We start from the raw sequence: 24,498 nt of genomic DNA on the forward strand, positions 1-24,498 counted from the left end.
TGTGTCTGGATATCCAATGCCCTAATGTGGTCTCTGTGCTCTTTCTTTTTAGAGTAGTGTTCCTGTCCGGGCCGTATCTTTGGGAGGCGCTGTTTGGTGGTTTGCCGTTTGTACTTGCATGCAGATAAGTAGGGTGGTATCAATTCATACATTTTTCCAATTGTTTATTAATAGTATTTTTGTTCCAGGACCAGCATTGGTGGAGTTTGAGACGGTCACATTCTGGCGCTGTCGCTTCAGTGCTCCTATTTTCATCTCATAGAATAATAACATGACTTTTTTCAACTATTTAAAAATAAACTTTGGTAGACTTGAACTGGAAACACGTCTCTGTAAGTCTTTACACAAATCTGTATTATAAATGTTGTTTGTTTCTGTACTATTGGTGCGGTCACATTCATATATATAAATTCTGATAAGACATGCACATCCCCAACTCCAATTACAGCATCTCTCAACATCCCACTACTTGTGTGCTATTTATCATTTCACATAGACCTATTAAGAAATAATAATACTATTAATCTGTAACGTAAAGCTATTTTCTTACCAACAATGTCCCTGCCTGACACATATCCACGTCACGTAGGGACTAGGCTAATGACATAGGCTAATACAAATAATGTGACTGTGAAAAAGTGACTTCCATTGTGTAAATGCCAGGTTCTATGAACATCCTTTCTGTACCGACAGCGATAAATTGATGCACTTATTATGACAAATGTACCTATGGTAAGTCGCTTTGGATAAAAGCGTCTGCTAAATGCCCTAAATGTAAATGTAAATATATAAATTCGGATGTCTGCGTCGGAGCCAGCAGACCGCTGCAGTCCAAACTCTCGTTGGAGACGTAACTCCTGTAGCTCCTTTCTCCGCTCCTGTACTTCATTTGAGACGCTTTCAGCAGCGGATGTCCATGATATCCAGATAGATATAGAATATGGCGAGTGGATAGTGCCAGGATTCCCTGGAGAAGGATAACAACGTGTGAAATGAACGTGTGGAGAAGCTACGCCGCCGCCGTGTGGAGAGGATATGCACGCCGCCGCCGTTGGGACTGGGGTTCGATTCCCAGTCTATATATATAATTTTTTCTTCATTATTTTCTGGTATTAATATATCCAATGACTTGTTGATGAATAAGTTGATGACATTTTATAAAAAACGTTAGTTTTTATGTGTCAAAAAGACAAACTGTTTTAAAACAGATCTCAAAAATGTTTTGATGATTGTATGTGCATGATGTCACTTCATAGGGCAGAGGGGTATTCCACAAAGCCGGTTTTATCACATAACCGGGCAAATTAACCCTGGGTTTGCGGTAACCCTAGGGTTTCCGTTCCAAAATGAACACGGTATGTTAGTTACTATAGCAACATATACTCTGAATCAAACCTGGTCGGACCAGGTTTTGTGCAGGTTAAGTTTGGAACATAACCCGGTTTTGGGGATTTAAAGCTGCGTTCACCGCAGATTCCATGTGTTCACAATGGCATGCCCTTTTGATGAGAGCCCTGTTGATACCGGAGCGCCAATTATTCGTGCAATCCACCGGGAGAGAGACCACGGCTATATCCGGATGACTTTTTGCTGGAGAGATACAGATTCTCACGCAAATCTTTAATATATTTAAATAGCCTTCTCTCTAGTTCAGGCGTTCTCACGGCGACGTAGGGTAGCAGGCGTCTTAGTGGCGACGAACTTATCCACACGTCGAGAGTAGACGTACATTTTGTCTGAATGGGAATCCTGGAATTTCCTTATGTACGTCGCCGTGACACCGCCGCCGGTGGACGGATCTTCCATGCCGTCGCCGTGACGTCACTGCTGGTCTCTCGTCTGCAGTCCCAATCAATCCCATTCAAAATTTCACACGTTCCCACGGCGACGTAGGGTAGGCTGCTCCTTCGCCTCTTCCAGGGAATCCTTAGGTTTGGCACTATCCACTCGCTTTCTTTTTGCTTCGTGTAAAAGGTGTATGGTCCAAAATGGGGCGGTCCGTCGTGATCACGTGGTCATGCGGTGCTTCCTGGTTGTTGTCGTGACGTAGTCTCGTCAGCAGTCAGCAGTGTGCAGCATGCTCTGTTTGTGCATGTGCCGTCACCATGTGCTGCTGTCCTCAGGAATATGTGCTATTTTGCGTTTATTTCTGCACAATTTAAGAAACCAACGTCTTTAAGTGGAATAAGTTTAATAATGTTTAATAATTTAAGTTTAATAATGCCAAGGACGCCGTCTAAACTTCGTAACGCTTAGCATTGATCACTCGTAACTGTCAAAACGTGTGTTTGTGAAAGAACATGTTGAGACGTGTTTCCATGAAGACCTGACCAGCTAGGAGACAATCAAGAAATGGATTACAGTTTTCCTGACCGACTGTTCCCGACGTACTTCAGCTCCGGACCCCCGAACTGCGGATCCAAACACACCGCCGGAGGATGGGGCGAGTACAAGGGGATACTCAACACATCTGATCAGGTACCATAGAATAGTCAACACATCTGATTAGGTAACAGGGAATATACTCAACACATCTGATCAGGTACCAGGGAATACTCGTCAAATCTGATCAGGTTCCAGGGAATACTCAACACATCTGTTCAGGGAATACTCAAAACATCAAGTACTATAATACAATACAACACAACACAATACAATACAATACAATGTACAATGGTGGCCAGAAGGGGGAGGGTGTCTATGCAGAATCGAGGTGGAAGCTGAACAGGTGATACCTGTTCAGGTAATATTCAACACACCTCTTAAGGGAATACTCTGTTCAGGCCTAAACACACCTGATCAGGGTAAACAACATATTTGTGCTGCCCCCCTCGGGTAGGCGGTACAGTGCCACCGGGACAAGGACCTCAGGTCACCAAAATAGCTTTTTCCCTAAGGCAATTTCTCTTCTAAATCATTGACTGCACCCCCCTCCTCCCATCCTTCCAACAGGAGTCTGAATTTGACTATTTTATTATTCCTTAAAGGGACAATGTGTAATATTTTAATTTTCAAGTAATTTATTACCTCAAATCAACGTATTCATACATAATTAAGTCCCCATTGGTGTAAAATTATCTCTGCCAAAAATCTCACTTATCCTCCTGAGCGAGGAATAATTAATCTGTAGTTACATAGGACGGGTAAGCTTCATGGAGGCTTCCATGTTCTTCTGGTCTATGAACTGCCGAGAAGGACAAAAAGCACTACATGGTAAAGGAAATGCGAACGCGTTTTCACTCTGAGCCAGCGTGAATGATGAATGAAATAATTCACTATCTTGCTCGAGGAGTAATTACTCGTACATCATTAGCTTACACTAATGATTCAATGCAGTTTGAAATTTGTTTGAAATTACGAACCTCTTGTCTTGTCACGTTCTTTTGAGAGTAGATTAAGTTAGCAGTACCCATTACCAACTCAAATGTAATTATTAGTAACCTTCGATGTCGACTAGTTTGTTGGGTTGTCTTAGAGTTAGGGCTGGCCCGAATTATTCGAATATTCGAATACTCGTTCGGGAAATTTGTATTCGAAGCTTAAATCAGTATTCTGAGCTTCGTTTTTTTTTTCACGTACGTGACGTTACCAGAGCGAGGGAGGCAAACTATAAGCGTCAGCGACACCAAGCAGAGAAGCGAGAGAGGTGGAGGAAGAATATGTATATATATATATATATATATATATATATATATATATATATATATAATGGATATAATATGGACACATATGACAATCAATATTCGGTATTTGTTATGGATTGATTGTACAAATTCCCTGAAATGATGCACGTTCCAGGATGAATTGAAAAGCTCCCGGAAGGGCTGAGATGGCAGAGAACAGCTGATTTGGAACAGAGAAACAGCTGTTCGCTTTCACGGGGAAAAACTAAGGAACTTCAACAAAATATGCAGATACTGTCAAAATCGGTTCCAGGGAGTATATAGGGATTATTAATGTTGTTTTTGATGGTGTTTTTTTAGGGATGCACCGATCCGCTTTTTTCACCTCCGATATAAGACTGGGATCATGAGATTTGAATTTTTGGAGGTGCTTTATAAGGTTTGTGGTATTAAAGCTAGAAGGTTTAGTACCACCCCTCGGGACATTTACTTTGCATATGTTGCATGTAGCCGTGGAGCTTGCTGGCTTAGGTAAAGTGAAATAGCTCCAGATAGCAGATCCTTTTGCTCACTCCATTTTGCAATCACTGTAGGCTCCGCACGGCGTGTTGCTTGTTTATGACGTCACTCACAGCGCACAGCATAGAAACTGAATAGATCAGCCAATAGATAGATGGATACACTTTTATTAATCCCATGAGAACATTTTCGTGGGAAATTCAATTATCAAAGCAGCAAGGTAGTAGGAATAGGATTCAAGTATGTACATAAACGTAAAAAAAAAAATATATATATATATATATTTTTTTAAATATGGATCGCCCATTTGTCACCGATACCCGATCTAGAAATGTCTTCAATATCGGTACTGATACCGATACAAATATCGGATCGGTGCATCCCTAGTGTTTTTTTCTGGAACGAGTATTCGAATATTCGCTCGGAAAAACCAACGAGTATTCGAAGCCTGAAAAATGACATTCGGGCCAGCCCTGCTTAGAGTACGTCCATAAAAGTCCATAAGGTTTTAGAACTCCAGCATACTCTTTGGAAGATGATCATTTGTGACATGCATGTTTTGTGTAATGCCTCTTGGATATGCCGGTGTATTCAAGTAGTGTAACGGTAAAGGGTGACGTTGATGTTCTCAGATGCCAGTGTTGAGTTGTCTTTGGCTCTCTGCAGGGAGCATGCAGCGAGGCGCATCTGAAGATCCTACCCAGACGGCGGACTGGAGGAGACCTCTGGGCCCCCTCGGAGCCCCTGGTACAGCCGCTGCTGCCGCCCAAACCAAGTACGTTAAGAAGGTCTGTCTGACAACCAGTACGTTAAGAAGGTCTGTCTGACAACCAGTACGCTAAGAAGGTCTGTCTGACAACCAGTACGTTAAGAAGGTCTGTCTTGACAACCAGTACGTTAAGAAGGTCTGTCTGACAACCAGTACGTTAAGAAGGTCTGTCTGACAACCAGTACGCTAAGGTCTGTCTGACAACCAGTACGCTAAGAAGGTCTGTCTGACGACCAGTACGCTAAGAAGGTCTGTCTGACAACCAGTACGTTAAGAAGGTCTGACGACCAGTACGCTAAGAAGGTCTGTCTGACAACCAGTACATTATGAAGGTCTGACGACCAGTACGTTAAGAAGGTCTGACGACAAGTACGCTAAGAAGGTCTGTCTGGCAACCAGTACGCTAAGAAGGTTTGTCTGACAACCAGTACGCTAAGAAGGTCTGTCTGACAACCAGTACGTTAAGAAGGTCTGACGCCCAGTACGTTAAGCAGGTCTGACAACCAGTACGTTAAGCAGGCCTGACAACCAGTACGCTAAGAAGGTCTGACAACCAGTACGCTAAGGCCTAAAAAATAAAAAAGTTTGGTTCCTGTTGGTTTTCAGTTGAGGTCATGGGTAGGTAGGGAATTTATTTTATTTTTTTATTTTATTTTTTCCAGCGGCAGCAAATGATAGGTAGGTTGTTTTCATTTGAAAACGAGAAAATTCGCTCATCCTTGTAGAGAATGAAGAGGTGCTGTACCAAAACGTAATTATAGAGGTGCTGTACCAAAACGTAATTACATTTAAAAATATTTTTTTTTTATTTTTTTTTTATTTTTTTTTAATAAAACTCATAAAATAATTTGGGTCGCACATACATTGACAGGGTCGGTCGGAAACCGGAACCAAACAATTTTTTTTTTCAGGCCTAAGAAGGTCTGTCTGACAACCAGTACGTTAAGAAGGTCTGTCTGACAACCAGTACGTTTAGAAGTTCTGACAACCAGTACGTTAAGAAGATCTGACAACCAGTACGTTAAAGGCTGTGTTGCAGGTTAACCGCAAGTTTTGATTAATGGGTAAATAAAGCACTCAAAATATATCTATCATTCATAAAATGTCTCCAATAGTGTTAAAGTCCAGTTTTTGGCAGTAACAGGTGTTTTCTAACGCCGTTCGGCAATGCCGTCACGTTGGGGAGACGTGGTGGAAGGTAGCCTCAGTCTAGTAGAACTATGGCGTCTAAGAGGTGGCAAGAACCACAAGTAACTTGTATGATGGCCCACAGCCGTATAATTTCGAACCGGTCAGACGTGAGAGGGCGAATGAGGAATTGCCTAGAAATGATGAAAAAATGCATGGTCAGAGGAGAATGAGTGGAGAGTTGCTATAAGCTAGTCAATGAACAGCCGTGCATCCCCCGACGTTGTAAACAGATTTCCGATTCCGTTTTGATGGTAGCCTACTAGCTCCAGTAACAACATCTTTGCCTAGTGTTTATTTCTAAGCTTTCTTTTACCCAGTGTGCGAAATACCTGTCAATATTCGGGGGTCCCCATCTCCCGATTGTTGCGCAATACCGATATACATTTTGCAGTAGGCCTATAACTAGGGATGGGCACGAGTGGTAAATTCCAAACTCGAGTGATCGAAGGAATTCCTCGAGGATCAATCGAGTACTCGTTAAATCAAATCTATTTTTAGAATGCAACGCATCTGCAGCAGGAATAGGCCTGATGATGAACGTCAATATTACCAACCAAACATGTAATGCTTATTCTCCATCAAAACAGTCAGTTATCAGAGTATTCATTATTTATTTTTGTTATTTACCGTTCAAAACACATTTTCCTTACAAAAATAAATATGCGTCTCACAATTTAAATCACGTCGAACAAGGCCTGTAACAGTTTAAAAAAAACGAAACAAGTAGCCTAACCATTGCAAATAATTTAAAGCTGCAAATAAAATGGCAGCAAATGGACTAAGGAAATACTCAGCGTTGTGATCTTCTCTACACGCCCGGGATTACAGCTGCATCTTGCGGCGGTGAAAATAGCCGACACACTTTCACTTTCACCGTTGCTGCGGGTCTGCTTTCCCGAACTCACCGTTGTGTTTCAGGAGCATATGTTGCCGCATAGTACTTTCTGGTAGCTCGATTTCGCTTGGCATATTTTACATTTCACCTTATGATCTCCTATTTCTTTAAAGTTTTTCAATTCTTCGCTGCGGTTTGCTTTAACCGCCATCTCTTAACTTTTTGAATTCTGGCGTGCCTGCGCACGGAACGCGCCATGGAAATGGATGCATTTCATTTTCTTTGTGCCCACGTCATGCGTTAGTGGCGCCGACAGAAAATTGATACATTTGCTTCAGAAAACTTTGTTTATGTGTGTATATGCAAACTCGAGTTTGCCTGTCCACCAACCGAGTTCATTTGTAACGAGGAGTACTCGAGTAATCGATTCCTCACGCCCATCCCTACCTATAACATAACAATATTTCCTGGATGCAAGACAATCAGTATTTAGCCTACATGACAACACACACACGCTTTTGTTAATCCGATATGCTATATATTTTAAAGCAACACTGACATAGGAGGCTGCATTGGCTAAAGTTTTTTGGATGCACGTTGATTTATAACAAGGAAAGGCAAAGTTGTGCATTACAATGCAAACACGACAATAATTGGCACCAATCTGGGGCACTTAGAAGAGCAATCAACTGAATCAATGGCAGGTATAGCCTATCGGACACGCAATCAGTGCACTTGCAAATGAGTGCCTGCAAGTATGACCGATCGGGCCGTGACACTACCGCAAATACGACCAAACAGATGTACATTGAACACATACACAAAGCACATCGTCTTACCCGGCGGATGCTGACAGACAGCCCACAACAAGCCAAACATCACCACGCCGGGTGTGCTCTCTCTCTCACTCTCGCTCGCCCGTACACAATCACTCCAACTCCAAATACCAATAATCATCTACTGGAATATGAGGTAACATGCAGACACACACACAATCATGACACACACTGACGGAATGCAGTCAAATACACCTGGAATCAACACCCAAATATATCAGAGGATAAGCGAGCAAGACCAACTGGAGTTAAAAACATGTGAGTACTCTGATCACAATCTATAGGATTTGGAACATGACATAGACCCGGACAATAATTTCTTCTCGAATATTAACAATGACAACAATATTGCTACTACACAGATGACCAGTATAACCGGGGCATTACATCAAAGGGCAAACTATCAATTATACACTTTAATAGCAGAAGTATGTATGCAAACTTCAATAATATCAAGGAATATTTAAATAAATTCAAACAACCATTCAACATAATTGCCATATCTGAAACATGGATCAACACAGACAAAGGGATAGACTTCGAACTAAATGGTTATGAACTCAGGTATAATAACAGAAAAAACAAGGGTGGAGGAGGAGTATTAATATATGTGGATGTGTCATTAAACTTTAGGGTATTGGATTGTATGACAACTATGGTTGATAATTTACTGGAATGTATAACAATTGGAATCTGCAAGGAAAAACACAAATGTCATTAGCTTTGAAAGCATTGAAATATTTAAGGACTGGATAGAGGGCATGTTTTCTCAAATAAACAGCAAAATAGTTTTTATCTGTGGAGATTTCATTGTTGACCTGTTAAATCCTAATAAACCCAACATTACATATGAATTTGTCAATACAATGTACTAGGGCATTGATGTTGATAGGTTTTCAATGTAGTGAGTCCCCGGGACCCACAGGTGGCGAGTTGGGTGGGTCCCTGAGAAATTCAATGGGTCCCGAGTCGACTCCCCAGTTTAAAAAATGTGTTTCTTTTTTATTATTATTCTATTTCTTAAATTAAATTAATAGTGTTAAACTTCTTGATGGTGGTATGATATGGTTAGAGCTGGAGTACTCAACCGTTCATGTTTAACACTAGAAACGCCGGGCCATTTTTACTTACTCCTAGCGCCGCAAGAGGGGTCAAATGACCCCTAAGTCATTTTAATGAGAGGCTGTGCATTTGCACATAATGATCACTAGGTGGCGCCAATGAGCTATTACCGCGCGAGCGCCACGTGTGTGTGTGTGTGTGTGTGTGTGTGTGTGTGTGTGTGTGTGTGTGTGTGTGTGTGTGTGTGTGTGTGTGTGTGTGTGTGTGTGTGTGTGTGTGTGTGTGTGTGTGTGTGTGTGTGTGTGTGTGTGTGTGTGTGTGTGTGTGTGTGTGTGTGTGTCACAAGCCTAGTCCTCACGATTTTGTCATAAATGTACATATATTCAATCAGAAGGATTGCAAAAAAATCCTGTTTGATTTGCTCATTCGACACGAATGAGCACAGCATCGAGCAGTGGAAACGTGGGTTTATTTACTATGAAGTTCGTATTTTTAATTGTTGAAATGAAATCAGCGGTGACGAGCTAGTTGTTTTGGTAGCGGCTAAATTAGCATGTCGCGATACTTTGTACAGGGGATCACGTCTGCGCCAGGTAGATGCGCAGAGGGTTGAAACAGCGCTTGTCCGATCTGCTCACAAGAAGGTTTCTTTGTCCAGTTACTGTGATTAAACACGAGTTGTTTAATGTTCACAATGTATCGTTTTTCATGGGGAAAATGAGATGCGTCCCCGGGACGCATGGATAGTGAGTTTAGTGCGTCCTTTCAGATTTTAATGCGTCAGGGACGCAGGACGCGTACCTAGCAACATCACTGCTAGGGGTGTGACGATACACTCAGCTCACGAGACGAGACACGATATTTTAAGAAAACTACAATGACAAATTATGTGACTGGACCAACAGACTTTTATTTAACCAAGTCGCGCATGCATTTTGAAATGTTTTTATTATAACTCTTTACATGCATGAAATTGAAACTAAAACTAACATTTATAAAAGTTAAATTAAAATAAATAAAATAATTCTCTTTTTTTCAATTGCAAACAATATTATGTGAAAAACCAAATCAAAGTACCCAAAATGTACTTTGATTAAATGTATTCGTTTTCGCGGTTATTCAGCCCTATATATGCTCTGTAAGGTGACCTTGGGTGTCTTGAAAGGCGCCTCTAAATTAAATGTATTATTATTATTATTATTACATCGTATGTACACTGAAATTTGGGGTATTTTAAGTGCACTACATAGTGCATGAAATTCACAACTGAGAATTCGAACACCACTACAAAATGGCGAGCACCCTATATAGTACACTATATCCGTGATAGGGAACGATTTCGAACACAGCTTATGGCTGCTTTCGATGCTTCCCCTGCTTCCCCTCCTTCTCCTCTTCTTTTCCTTCTCCTTTTTTAGGTTCTGGCAGGCTAGATGTAGCAATGGCGCATTACTGCCCCCATAGGCGACAAATAGAAGTTTGGATAAATCACAAAACTCGCGAGATAGATTTTTAACGCGACGGGTAATATCGTCGAGTTAAATTTTGCGAGATCTCGTGGCACGAGATCTCGTCACACAGTATGAGCCTAATTCTGAAAATCACCAGACCCAGTAGAATTACATCCCACTGTGCCACTTTCATTGATAATGTCTTCACAAATGAAATCGAAAACAACACAATAAGTGGATTATTGATTAATGATATCAGTGACAACTTGCCAGTCTTTACAATCTATGACTGCAGCACATTCTCTCACTCACTCACGGACACATGCATGCAATGATATCACATAGAGCAGACGCATAGTGATCCAAGAGAAAAGCGCACACAGAGGTCCCTTTCGGATTCTTACAATTTTTTTTATGAATTATGGGGCAAATGGAGCTGTAAAGGAATGATTTGTGCACACAACTAAGTAAAATACCCATTCAATAAAAACAAAACATGCGACATGCAGTGAGGCGGTAACCATGGTGATGCTGATAAAGGAATGAATGGGTTACAGCCATAAATAACCAAGAGATAATGTTAGTCGACAGAGATGTTAGGGTCATCGCAAGGGGTTAAAATGTAAGGTTATAATAAACTTTCTGGAACAATCAAAAAACCCAAGCAATAAACAGCACACAAAGAGAAAACAAAACATGCGGCATACAGAAAACCACCACCAAATAAAATAACATATACTTACTATATACATATATACATACTCACAACTAAATGATTGGCCTGTGTGGGGAAAAAAAATATTCGAATTCAATTTTTTGTAGCGTGACTGCTGGGCTAGATAGAGGCTGACGGCCTCCTCCTTGGGAATTTGTTGGAAGGATTTGGCGATGGGGGCGGGTGCACAGGCTGACAAATTGGCGCTAACCTCTTGAAGAGCCTTGGGTGAATCCATGTAGCTCTCCCGAAGGGCCTCGATTAATGACGTTGCATAACCTGCAGACATAATAATGATAAAATACTGTATAAAGATCGATGTCACAGATGTCTTGTGCGCAAATGTCAAAATATGATGAACTGCATGACACTGCCTACCGTATGAGGCCTTCTCTTTGATGGGAACAACTACCCAGGCACCTTTTCTGAAACGTGGATATCGCACGCTATACCTCTCCAAACCATGGCTTCTTCGTGCGGTCTCTCTGTTCGCATTACAATTGTAATGCAGCGCCGCTAAGAGAAGCCTACAGAATAACACATTTGAGAACACTTTTGAAACCTGGTGTATGTATGATCAAATACGGCATTGTTATTCCATTGGACAGCACTGACCTGCTATACATGCCATGGTATGAAAACCCAGTGTGCTTGGGCGCGAAGTGCAGGATCAGGGAGTGGAAGGCTTCAAGGGAGTAAGTCTGGTGCTGCGGAGACAGCTGTCGAACATCCTTCAGTAAGGATGTCCTTGTGATGATACCCTCCAGTTTTATTGCTGCCATTGAGCCTGCAAGAGACCAAGATAGGTAGGCACACACACAGCAGACATACAAATAGACCGATTTTTTTTCTCCAGTGGAAACACACATGAAATTGTCCTGCATATGAATTATAGCAAACATATTTACAATAAACAGAATGTTATGAGATCCCCAGAGTATGAAAAAATGATTTAAATGGAAACCCTGTAGAGCAGTGGTTTTCAAACTGTGGGGCGCGCCCCCCCTGGGGAGTTCTTCAGGGGGGGCGCGACGTGAGAAAAAAATAAACCCGAAAAAAACCCTGAAAGACGATGATTCAAATCATCAGTCGTACTTCAACTGTAGAAGTAACATAACTAAATCAAATTTCAACCGTTTATCTTCGTGCAAACCATTTAACAAATCTACACACTTGTATCTTCAATAATATCGAAACAGAATTTCGATATCATTTAAAATGTCTTCAGAATCACAGTTTTAGGTTCATACTGCTTCGTTTTCAGCTCTTTTCATTGAAGACGTCAGCCCATTCTGATACACCTACTTCTAGACATCGTAACTCATTCCTTTTTCAACCGTTTACCAACGTTCAAACCATTAAACAAATCTACACACTTGTATCTTCAATACTATCTAAACGGAATTTTGATAGCATTTATACTTTTTTCAGAATCACAGTTTTAGTTTCAAACCGGCGTCGTTTTCAGTTGCTTATAATTTAGGTCACCATAGCAACGCCGGTAAACAAACCCCGCCGAATAGTCGAATCTCTGGACTGAAAAGGCAGATCTGATTCGACTCAGAAAATTCAGAGTCGGGGACCCTGAATGAATCTGTAAACTGGCAGTTTACACAGATTAAGATGTTCAAATGTATTTAAAAAAGGTTAAGCTAAAACATGCTTAGATAAAGTTGTTAAATTGTGTTGTTTAAAAACGCAAAAAGATGTTGTAATGTTTCAGAAATGTTTAAAAAATATGTTAAAAAATTTGTTTCGAATGTTTCAAAAATATGTTCCAAATGTTTTAAAATTATGATCGGAGATGTTTGAAATGTGTAAAATAATTAAAATAGCTTTCAAAACACAGGTATTTAGAAAAAAAAATTGGGGGGGCTCAGCTGAATTTTTTTCTCTGAGGGGGGGCTCACTCTCTCACACTTTGAAAACCCCTGCTGTAGAGCATGCATAATGCCACATACTGTGTACTATACCTGGTTCCAGCCACTCTTTATCTCGTTGATCCCCCTCCAGAGGGGCATGAGCGCAACTGGAGAAGGCAGGGGTGGTCGTGGATGTCCTGAATGTGATTCACCAAGCTTCTCCATTTGGCCTCCATCACAGCTGGATTGCCATCAGGGGTTGAGGCTGCAGTCCAGTACAGGTGGTTCACTATGGCTGGCCTCCACAACTGTAGTTGTTCACACTGTCTGTCTTTTGAGGCTGTATCCAAGGCCTTCCCCAGACCTGGTTTAGAACAAATGGTATTAATCGAAATGCAATAACAAAAACTGCTTAAACGTTCCAACAATGGATACATACTTTTCCCAATGTGCCAGACATCAAAATAATGCTGTGTCCCTTCAGGGCACAGCTCTTCTCTCACCCATTTGGCAACCTAAGGAGTAAAGAGCAAACTTTTGTGGATGCTTGCACTGTCTGGCCCTCAGTGCATCAGCAAAGCACAAACGTCCAGCCTCAGTGAAATTCATAAATCTACATTCTTTTTTTTTTTGTAAATACCTGGCGATGTCTGTCTGTGATGAGGGTTGACAAATGCAGGTCGTTCCGCCTCAGCAAGCCGATGCTGTGCTTGAGCCCCTCTATCTCACACCAAGAGCTGTTGGGGACCTCTGAGCTCTGCAACATAATATAAGTGTAAGTCTAGAATGGTGGTGGAGGTGAAGATGGCGTGATGCATAATAAAGCCCTATGCATGGTTGTACACGTGGAAAAGTGCTATATTAAGATGCAGTCCATTTAACAAATTGCAGAGAGTTCATTTCTTTCTGTCTAAAAACATCAGGCTTACCTGAACAAGCTGAACATCAACCACCTTGTTTACTCTGTCCTCTATCAATGTGTAGGAGCCGTACTTTGCACAGTGCCCTGGAGAATCTGACCTGGGGATAATTAGAAATTAAAATTATGTTTCAAGTTTTTAATAACCAGTGTCTGTAAAGACAATCCACCATGACATCTGCAAATGTAAACTAAAGCCGCCCTACATGATAACAAATAAAATAAAAATGTGCAACTGGTCTATGAGCTCTCGCACAAACAAAGTGTGGAGAACAGTATTAGGATACAAAATTAACAATGACATGAGATTATTAAAGTTCATACCCCTTAGTGGCAGCTAGCATAGAATCAACAAATTCTGCTTTACCTGCAGTCACCAGCAACAACTAGGCCTCCATCCATTGCCTTGAGGTCACTAAAATTCTTGGCCTGCTCGTTCTGCCAGGCCTGAATGATGACGGGGATGGTGTAACGGCGCTGATGGCGAAAGAAAGTGCTTGCGCTGATGCACTGAAGGCCAAACAGGGTCATCATCCGTAATGTCTGGGTGGCCAAACATCCTGAGAAATGGATGGCCCCGCTTAAAAGGAGGTTACAGGTTGGCATATTCCTGTTAAGGATCGGCTGGTTTTGCCAGAAACGCTGGTAGCCACATGCACAGACCTAGATATTTAGAAAAAAAACAACACAAAGACAAGTAGTGTATAACACTCAAATATGATGGCATCATAAACCCACAGACTAAAGCAAGCCTGGTACATGCATTGTAAATTAACTGGAAAGACAAATTTGAAAAAGAAGCAACGTCAGCACCAACCAAGCTAGCCATTATAAATCCACAAGATATTTGACTGTTATAGCAACTAATGTGGATAGGTGGATGCACTGATCACTTGCAATGAGCTATGTGGGCAGACAGTCAGGGCTATTCGATTTTAATAAGATATTCTGATTTTCTAATCAGATATTGCCTGCAGTGTAAACAAAACCCTACCTGCTCTATTTTAACAAATGTTCCTTCCTGCTGCACGATTCTACTATCTGACTTCTCACAACAGGCCGGACAGATGGCAAACAGGGCCATGAGCTCCTCTTGGCAAACAATGAATTTGTCAATGCCACTACAACAAAAAAGAGGGGGGGGGGTGTCAGTCAAACTACAGATGCACGAAAATGAAAATTCAAAGTTGGTCTATGTTGGCTTTGAATTATCTCACTTTTGGTGGGGGTCACAAGTTTCAGATGGCTCCTCCCACAACACCTCCATCCTCCTCAGACATCTGGTCTCCTGGTACCCATGATGCATCACTGATGACAGAGAGATCATCTTCTCCATCCGTTGGGTCAGGACTAGTGAGGGGGGTGAAAGTTTGTGTCCCCATGCTGACCATCTTGGGCTTCAGGTTCACTTGCACAGCTGTGGCAAAGTCAATAAACATACCCAAACATATGACAATCATGGCAAATCTAAGCGGTTAGGTTTTGATCTAGGTTATGTATTAATTTTAGCAATGTGTTTGGAAATGTCCTGCATGCATATAATTTGGCAACGTATGTTTTAGACAGCATATCAACCACCAAAAAAATAACAAGATTTACCGTGAGACCTTCCAAGGGGCTTCAAAATACACTGTGTCCCAGTGTCACAAGTGGAGTAGGGCAAGGGGTCCTCTACCGTAGCAGCATTGACACTGTCCGTGGTCTCACACGGTGAGGCATCTGTCAACATCTTGCGTAAATAAATTAGCGTCAGCGACACGGTCACATCTAAATACATATGAAAGAGGACCGTAATAGTCACTTTCCATCAGGAAAAGGGCAATTAAATCCATAAACTAAATCAAACACACACACACTGTTGTGAAAGCCGCTTGATGAGCGCCAGTGATCCAAACACTAGCCATGGCGCTTTCTAGTTAGATATGACAAGCTTTTGGACATTTACTTCAGGACAATTTTGTTTTGGTTCATATTCATGAATCACGAAATGTTCTTTTCTAATGTCAGACTGATCATGAGTCATGACTGTAGTGGAGGCGGTGTCAAAGGGAATACGGTATGTAGTATACACAGGGCTAGCTAACGCACAGCTTGTAAACATTAGCATGAGGCTTACCATAGCCAGCTCTCGCTTGCGGCTGGCGGCACTGATCTTGGTGCCTCTCGGTCTCGGGGCAGGGCAGACAGAGAGATGCGTGTGCACAGAAGGGACGGCGTTCGGAATAAGCTGTGCCAGCCTCTTTAACCCGAGAGATACCATCCTGACATCCCCTTGGTCGTAATCCTCCTCCGTGAAATGAGCGCTGCAGATCTTGGAGTTCTTTGTGACCGAGGGAATAGAAAAATCTGCCCGTCGAACGCGGACAAACTGTACCCACTGTCTGAGGGTTGCCTTGTCCTTCGGAAAGGCATGGACCCTGTGTCCTGTTCTGCTAGAGTTATTACACCCAGCACAAACACAGTTGTACACCATTCTAAAGCTACACCTACCTACCCACCTACCTAACTCGCTATGCTATCTGTCTGTCTCCCTATCTCTCGGTCTATATCTATCTATGCTGTCTATCTCTATCTATCTATATGTCTATCCATCTATCTAGCTAGGCTATCTATATATGTATCTATGTATTTATCTCTTACTTATCTATCTCTTATCTCTCTCGTACTCTCTACTCTCAATGGGTCTCGAAGGGCTACGTCTGTCGTCTCCCTACCGTGACGTCATGCAACGCTTTCCGGGAGAAATGAGAAGCTATCGCAAACCGCTCCAATATGACCCACTTTTTCGTATTAAATTCCGTTTTGTGATACCCAACAACATTAAATACAATCGGTAACCATTCAAATGTTTATTACCAACAAGCAAATGGCACAAATCCGAAAAAAATGAAACCTGCACAATGGCCTTTAATCGATGAATCGGATAAAAAAAAGAAACATTTGGAATTGCCGCATCTTTATTCAAAAACTGAACATTACTTCAAATTCACAGTGCAGACTGGAGTGTAAAAACACCAGGTTATTGCTCCAACGTCCCGGAACTATTAAAAGTAATATTAAATAATAAAAAAATTAAAAAAACATAACTGGGATAACACAAAAAAAAACATACAATGTATGATATACTTTTATGTGTATATAAGGGAGGTCCATAGTTAACCGGTCAAACCTATTGATACCATTTTCGAGACTCCTTGAAATAAAACTTGTAATATTGCTTTAATTGCTGATAAGATGATGATAGTTCAAGATAGGACATTAAACGGGTCATAATTCTATCTTTACTATCTATTTTATATTACTGGGAAAACAAGTTTTCACCAAAATCTCAAATATTATTATTTATTTTCTGTTGCATTTGAACGCATCAATCAGATTACTGAGCCGACCTGAACACATCACATTTGACACTGTTCGTGACCATTGGTCAGGATTTTTTTTTAAGCTAACTAGCTCTATATCCTGCCGATTTTAACATGGATTTAAAAACTGCATTACTATTTTTTACTGACGGGACTTTCTACACTGTCCGGTTGTGTGATTACTACCGCTGCTTTGAATGACTGTTGATGCACGCGGTGCCGACTCCGATCCCTTTTGCACAACGTCTGCAGCCGCAGCAGCTGACAGAGTTTTCGGTTGGACTAGACGGATACTGAGTTGAAGGAGTTTTTTTAACCCAAAGACGGTGAAGGTACAACATTTTTATGTAGGCCTACAGTCCAGTGTTAAGATATGACCAAAATACAAGCTAAGGCAAATAACTTATCCTAAGAATTTTATTGATAAGGATAATGCAAATTATAATATGGATGACGTAGATAACAGTTTTAATCAATTCTTTGTAAATGTTGGACCTGAACTGGCAGAAAGAATTCCTGATCCAGGGACATCTGGTGAAGATTATGATAAATTATTGGAGAGAAATCCCTACTCAATGTTTCTCAAAGCAGTAGAGGAGAAAGAAATATTGGATATTGTTACAAAATATAAAAACAAAAAGTCTACTGATCTTAATGACCTCGACATGACATTGGTCAAGAAAGTCATTGAGGGGATTTCAAAACCATTGACGTTTATCTGTAGCTTATCATTTCAAACTGGTACATTTCCAAACAAAACAGCAAAAGTCATACCACTGTACAAGACTGGGAACAAGCATGACTTCACCAACTACAGACCAGTCTCTCTACTTCCACAATTCTCCAAAATATTAGAAAAAATCTTCAACAATAAACTAGACGCATTCTTAGAAAAGCAAAAATTAATTAATGACAGTCAATATTAGGGATGCACCGAAATGAAAATTCTTGGCCAAAACCGAAAATGAGGAAACCAAGGCCGAAAACCGAAAGAAATTACTATGCCAATTATTAATACCATTTAGGTTTGACCCGGTATACGGTATTAACTTGGTATTGAGGCCAACACTGAGTTATTTTTGATTATTTTTTTCCAGTAATACAATTATTACTGGAAACAAATTCGCCGTCATCTTTAGGCCCATTTGATTAAAAAATAAAGTTCGGCAGTTTGTCTTAGCACTGTTTTATTTATTTTATTTTGATGTTTTTTTTCATAAAAAAAATTAATATACAAACCTAATAGATAGGCTACGTAATAAAGCATTGGAACACGCAAGACCGGTAACTATAGCAACACCGGTAAACAAACCCCGCAAAGCCCAATCCCTACGAGAGCTCCCCGCGCTACGGCCATCCGGAGGCGCACAGAGCTTTTGGCCGTGATATCATACAATTATACTATTATATATAGCGTTATAAGACGCTCTCACCAAGAATTGGCACGCTGCCAGACGCTGTCACCGAATGTGAGAGGAGATTTGACGGAGAAGATGGCGGTTGACCTAGTTTCAAAGTTTATACTGTTTATACTCGGTAATACCGGTGTTGACACGAGTGTATTACTATTGAATTTATGGCTATGACTGTGTACTAACTTCATTAAAATCAAGGCATTGCAATTTTTGCAAAACGCTATACGTGGGTCTTTCTCAGAAACATTGAAAAACTTCCACAGCGCAGACATATTGGCGCTTATCCAGTCAAGTGTGTGCTGGCCGTGCTTTTTGTTTGCGTCATCACAAATTTCTGTTTCGGCCATGCTGTTTCGGTGATAAAAGTATGTCGGCCGAAAACCGAAAAAAGCGCTTTTGGGCCATTTTCGGCCGAAAATTTTCGGTGGCCGGAAATTCGGTGCATCCCTAGTCAATATGGATTCAGAACCAACAGAACAACATCACTTGAAATGAAATGAGGCATTTATATCCCGCTCATATGATTAGCAAGCCTACGCAAGGAAGGCAGCTAACCATGTCAGAGCGGCTGGCTGTGAAATGTGCACAGAATGTGGTGTCGACTATCAAGTTGGTAAGAAACAACTGATATTACAGTGACATCATTATATTTATAAAGACAAATGAAAATGGTATTAGAACTGGTTACATAAATGATTCTTCAACATTCTCTTAAAACAGTCGGTATTATTAATGCATCTTATTACTAGAGGTAGAGAGTTCCATGCAACTGGTGCGTAGTTAGAGAATCTCCTGGCATCTACTTTCGTCTTTTCCGTTCTGGATATCTTCAGCTTGAAGTTGTCACCTGGTATCTTCGATCTGTTGTTGCAAGTGTCTGATGCTACCTCCATCTTAGGGCTGGGCGATTTTTTCGGTTTAAACGATTAATTTGGATTTTTACTTTGCTACGGTTTGTGAAATGGCTGAACCGAAAAATCGCGATCTAAAAACAGTTCTAGACTCTTCAGATTTGTTTCGCTTTAAGGGACTCCGTAGTAGCCTCCTCTCTCACTTTCCAGAACGCGTGCAAAACTTAGCCAAAACTCAGCCTACTACAATCACATTCACCGCGCCCCCGACAGACGTAGGGGAGAGCCGGGTCGATTGAAACACTTTTCAGTTAAACGACTTTCAAAGATGACGTTACGTATACAAATAATTTGTGATCAACAACTCACATGTGTGTTCTCTTAGTTACAAGTGTAATTTAATATATGTTGGATGATCGACTGATCGATGATCAGTTTAATTAAAAAAAATCTTTGCACAATAATGACAGCCAAGTGGTGCTGATTTTATTTAACTGATTGGTTCACACAGGCCTAGATTACTTGGTAATCTCCTTTATTTTTATTGTGTTAATAAAGAAAACATGTATTTAAATTTTGCCTTGGTCTTTTTAATTTGTTCAGGTTTAAATTTGGTCGGTTTAAATTGTCCATTAGTTAGAAATAATCGAGATTTTATTTTTAGGCCAAATCACCCAGCCCTACTCCATCTCAACGAGTTCTTTAAGGTAGCAAGGTGCATTACCATGAACTGTTTTGTGGGTCAGTAGACAGACCGTGAAGAAAATCCTCTGATCTATTGGGAGAATGTGGGATTTCTTGTAGAAGGGAACCAGGTCAGTAGTTCTGTCTTGGATGTTATAGATGAAACGTACCGCCCCATTTAGGATGGACTTTAGCTTCTTCAATCTGGTCTTGGGTAGGTTCATGTAAAGAGAGTTACAGTAATCTATCTTAGATATGACTAATTGCTTCAACATCATGTGTTTGATACCTTCGTCAAGATAGCGACCATTGGTTCTCAGGTTCATCATTGTCCAGCTGCATTTCTTCTTCACACTGTTGATCTGTCTTTCCATGTTGAGGGTTTCGTCGAACTTCACTCCAAGGCTCTTCCAGCTCTCCTCATCCCCTTTGCACTCAGTTGGTAGAATTGTCATGCTTCCAAACTGCAGGCTGACATTGAGTTCACATAGTTTGAGGACATGACTCTTGCCTAGCACCTACAGCTCGGTCTTTGATTCGTTGAGTTTCATGAAGTTTTTGACCATCCACACTTTTATCTCTGCAAGACATTTGTTGGTTCTGTCTCGAACATCTGTAAACTGAGATGCACGATTTTGATGAAACGAGATGTAAAGCTGAGAGTCATTTGCGTATAGTTGGATATCAAGTCCATGTTTCCCTGCGATTTTCTGGGGGGCTTTGATGTAAAAAATGAAAAGAATCGGCCCCAGGAGTGATCCTTGGGGGACTCCAAACAAAAGCTCCAAGAAAGATGAGAGCGTATCATCAATCTTTACACAGAAATATCTCTTCTCAAGGTAGGACTTCATCCACTGCAGGGCGCTTCCGGTGACACCATAGTCATTCAGCAGCTTTTCCAGCAATACTGTGTGGTCGATGGTGTCAAACGCTGCACTGAGGTCAAGCAGTACGACAATGACAACATTGCCAGCTCCAATCTCCCTGTTGATATCATCACACATTCTAACCAACAGTGTTTCACAGCTGTGATTACGGTGGTATCCAGATTGGACCTCTGAGTAGAGACTATGTCTTGAGAGATGGACGTTGAGTTGGTTCAGCTCTTTTACACAGTCTTTAAGAAGAAATGTTGGGATCTGATCCAGGCAACAAAACTTGTTGGACATCTTGGAGAGTAAGTCTTTGTGGTTCATCAGCTGTTGAGAGAAACTGTAAGATCTGCAGATGACCCTACTCGTCAAGAGTAGGGTCTTTGGTCTTTGTCAGTAGCAAAAGAGGGTTCCTCAGCTGCTGTAAGAGTTATACTCTTTTCCTTCTCTATACCATCCCGGATGGTAGTAACTTTTTCTGCGAAGAAATCTTTGAAATCTTCAGAAAGTTTAACGGGATCTTTCTAGTTTGGAAGGTCTTGAGCATAATTTCCAAGCAGTCTATTGAGCTTCTTGTAGAGTGTTTTAGTATCCCCTGAGGGGGATTTGAGAGAGGCATTGTGGTGAGCACATCTCTTGACATACTCGAAACGAGTGAACTCATCCCTAGCTCTAACATACTCCGATCTTGCCACACGCTGTTTCGGTCCTGGTGACTGTATAACATGAGGCAACTCTGATCTTGCACGGTCTTCTTCTTCTTTGCTCTTCCTCCAAGCACGTTCAGCCACTCTTCTTTTGCGCCTGAGAATGCGGAGTTCCAAGTCCAACCAGGGCATCGGGTTCTTCTTTATCTTCTTCTTGATGAAAGGGCAGTGCTTATCCATTAGCTGAGTCAGCACAGTGTTGTAGAGAATGACAGCATCGTCTGCTGGCATGTCTTCAGGGAAGTCCGCTAATTTTGAGTTAATTAGTTATTCTTTGAATTGTTCTGCATCAATAATTTTTAAATTTCTGTAGGTCATAAACTTGTCTTTAGGGATCTTTGGCTTATTATCAGCATCAAAGAGTACAAGGAAGTGGTCAGATTTGGTCCTTGAGGGGCAGATCTTAAACAAGCTCAGTTTCCGTCTGAGGGTTTTGTTGGTAACTACAAGGACCAGAGTTCCACCTTGGTCATGGGTTGGCTCAAGTGGAGCGTGCTGGTACAGGTCGTGTTCTTCCAAGAGTTGGTAAAACTTCTTGGGGTAGTGTTCTTCGGGTCTTTCCATATGAAAGTTGAAATCTCCAGCGATGATAGGAGAACCAGGTTTCCCTGAGAGGTCTTTGAGATACTCATTGAACTCATTGACACTCAGTGAAACGAGCTTTCTTGGTGTACGGAGGTCGATAGATGTTTACCAGTCTTACAGTATCTTGTTCAGAGTGCAATAGTGACTCCATGACTTGAAAAGACTTGTACTTTGTGACTTTGCTGTTGGACTTTTAACTGAACAGTATCCCGGTAAAGCATGGCTATTCCTCCACCACTCCTGTGTTTCCTCTGGCCCGATATGACATCCCATCCATAGTCTTTGATTTCCATCAGCTTGGCCTTGTTCCCATCCCGAAGGAAGGTCTCTTGCACAAAACAAATGTCACAGTCAACATCTTGAAGATGTTCTAGGACTCCTACTGTCTTGTTGACTAGAGACCGGACATTAAATGTTGCGATCCTTAAACTCGTCCGAGGCGTGCTTTGGCTTCTTTGATCCTCTGTATGTAGGAGTTTTTTGCCTGTTCACATCCGGCTGTCCTAGACATAATGGCTGCTCGCTCTCTTACAAACAACGGGACACAAATTGTCGGAGGCTTTGTGTGTTGCTGCTGAGTTGCAGTAATAGAATCAGTTGAGGAAATAAAAAACGCCATTGAACAGAAAAAATATGCAGTAGGGGTATTTATTGATATCAGAAAAGCTTTCGATACAATCAATCATGACATTTTATTCAATAAATGGAAAAGTATGGAATAAGGGGGATAGTATTGGATTGGGTTAAAAGCTATTTGAGCAAAAGGCAGCAGTTTGTGAAGATGGGGAATTATTCTTCAACATGTTTGGACATTGCTTGTGGCATCCCCCAGGTTTGGGTCCTAAACTGTTCATATTGTATATCAATGATATTTGTAATGTTTCAAATGTCTTGAGGTTGGTTTTGTTTGCTGATGACACTAATATTTTCTGTTCTGGGGGGAATTTCAAACAACTAGAAAAAATTATCACTAAGGAAAAGAGCAAAATAAAAACCTGGTTTGATAAAAACAAACTATCATTAACAGAGCTGCAAACTTGTCGCTTTTCGGCGACAATCGCCGTTTTCTTGGTCAATTTGGTCATTCACGTGAATCGTGTAGAACCGGAGAGTTTTGTTTTGGGGGGGGGGGGGGGGGGTCCAGAATTGCGAACAATTATTGGATCATTCTTATAATTGACATTTCTCTGGGCCAATCGGAATCTCAGCACTTGCTTCAGAATCTTTCTTATAATTGACATTTCTCTGGGCCAATCGGAATTTTGAAGCACACAGCGCCAACTGAGCTCGCCATTGGATGAGGCGGTCGCCTGGCTACCGCGCATGCGCATCCGCATGCATGCGGCCATACAACGCAAGAGAGCTTGCGAAACACTCGTCTAGAGGGGTCTTCCACGAACGGAGGTTTAACAAACACTGAGTCAACGCTGAACTCTAGGTTAATTTACCCAGTGCCGACTAACCCAGAGTTTTCGGTTCCACAGCAGCGGTTATGCATTAGTTCAACCAACTCGGGGTTGGTTAACACAGGGTTGTGCGCGTCACCGCCAAACCTAAAAAGACGTGATGTATGGATAATGGAAACCCTGATCGAAACGGGCCGCTTATTTCAATGATATGGAACTTCAGGTTCTCCTGGGGAGCTATGACGAGGAGAAGGACATTATCACAAGAAAAGGGAACGCTAAAGCCTCTGCAACCCGGAGAACCAAAGCCTGGCAGCGGATCGCTGACCGCGTAAATGCGTTAGTTACACGTCAAAAGCATGATCGTTAATATTTGAGCCATGAATATATAAATATCCCAGTTAAGCATTCTTAAAGATCCTACCACATAACCCCTTTCTTCTAAAAAAATATGTACTCCGATGGCTTCCAAGCGGTCAGCGGATCAAGTATAAAAATAAAGTATAAAAAACATACAAACTGGTAAGCTTTTCCCACCATCGTATTGGTATAAATTGAAATAAGCAATTTTTTTAAGCCAATCGTGAAAAGGCCGACAGTCGGCAGACTGGATCTGGCCCTCAAATTGTCTTGACCCCGGTGGAGGAGCTGTTAATAAACATAAATTCAGGGCGCCCTGGCATGGAGGGGGTACCTGGAGGTAGCTACCCCCTCCCTCAGAGAGTCAGGGGCCATACCCCACTGGTTGAATGTAGGTTTTTGTGTTTTCTTGTATTTTAGATTTTTTTTGCCTTCGAAGTAACACGCATGCAAACCATGTGCTTGCCACAGCGC

The 24,498-nt window shown here is 41.4% G+C and overlaps 1 protein-coding gene and 1 long non-coding RNA gene across 5 annotated transcripts in view; one reads left to right on the top strand and one right to left on the bottom strand.

Moving 5' to 3' along the window:
* Positions 1–2,055: 2,055 nt before the first annotated feature.
* taf1c (TATA-box binding protein associated factor, RNA polymerase I subunit C) overlaps positions 2,056–24,498 on the top strand; it is a 49,949-nt gene continuing 27,506 nt past the window's right edge. For 2 of the 4 annotated variants that reach the window (XM_030342344.1, XM_030342346.1), the window contains exons 1-2: positions 2,056–2,478; positions 4,809–4,917. In XM_030342344.1, the coding sequence (XP_030198204.1) occupies positions 2,353–2,478; positions 4,809–4,917 (235 nt within the window). In that variant the 5' untranslated portion in view covers positions 2,056–2,352. Of the gene's footprint in view, positions 2,479–4,808; positions 4,931–24,498 lie in introns of those variants that run through there. The other 2 variants (XM_030342348.1, XM_030342347.1) reach the window with 2 other exon arrangements.
* On the bottom strand, positions 13,055–13,716 carry LOC115532519 (uncharacterized). Its single transcript, XR_003974059.1, has 3 exons — positions 13,504–13,716; positions 13,303–13,378; positions 13,055–13,227 (listed from the first exon to the last, which is right to left on the bottom strand). It is a non-coding gene; the product is annotated as an uncharacterized LOC115532519 (long non-coding RNA).

This window comes from Gadus morhua, chromosome 19 (genome assembly GCF_902167405.1).
Source record: "Gadus morhua chromosome 19, gadMor3.0, whole genome shotgun sequence".
Taxonomy (NCBI): domain Eukaryota; kingdom Metazoa; phylum Chordata; class Actinopteri; order Gadiformes; family Gadidae; genus Gadus; species Gadus morhua.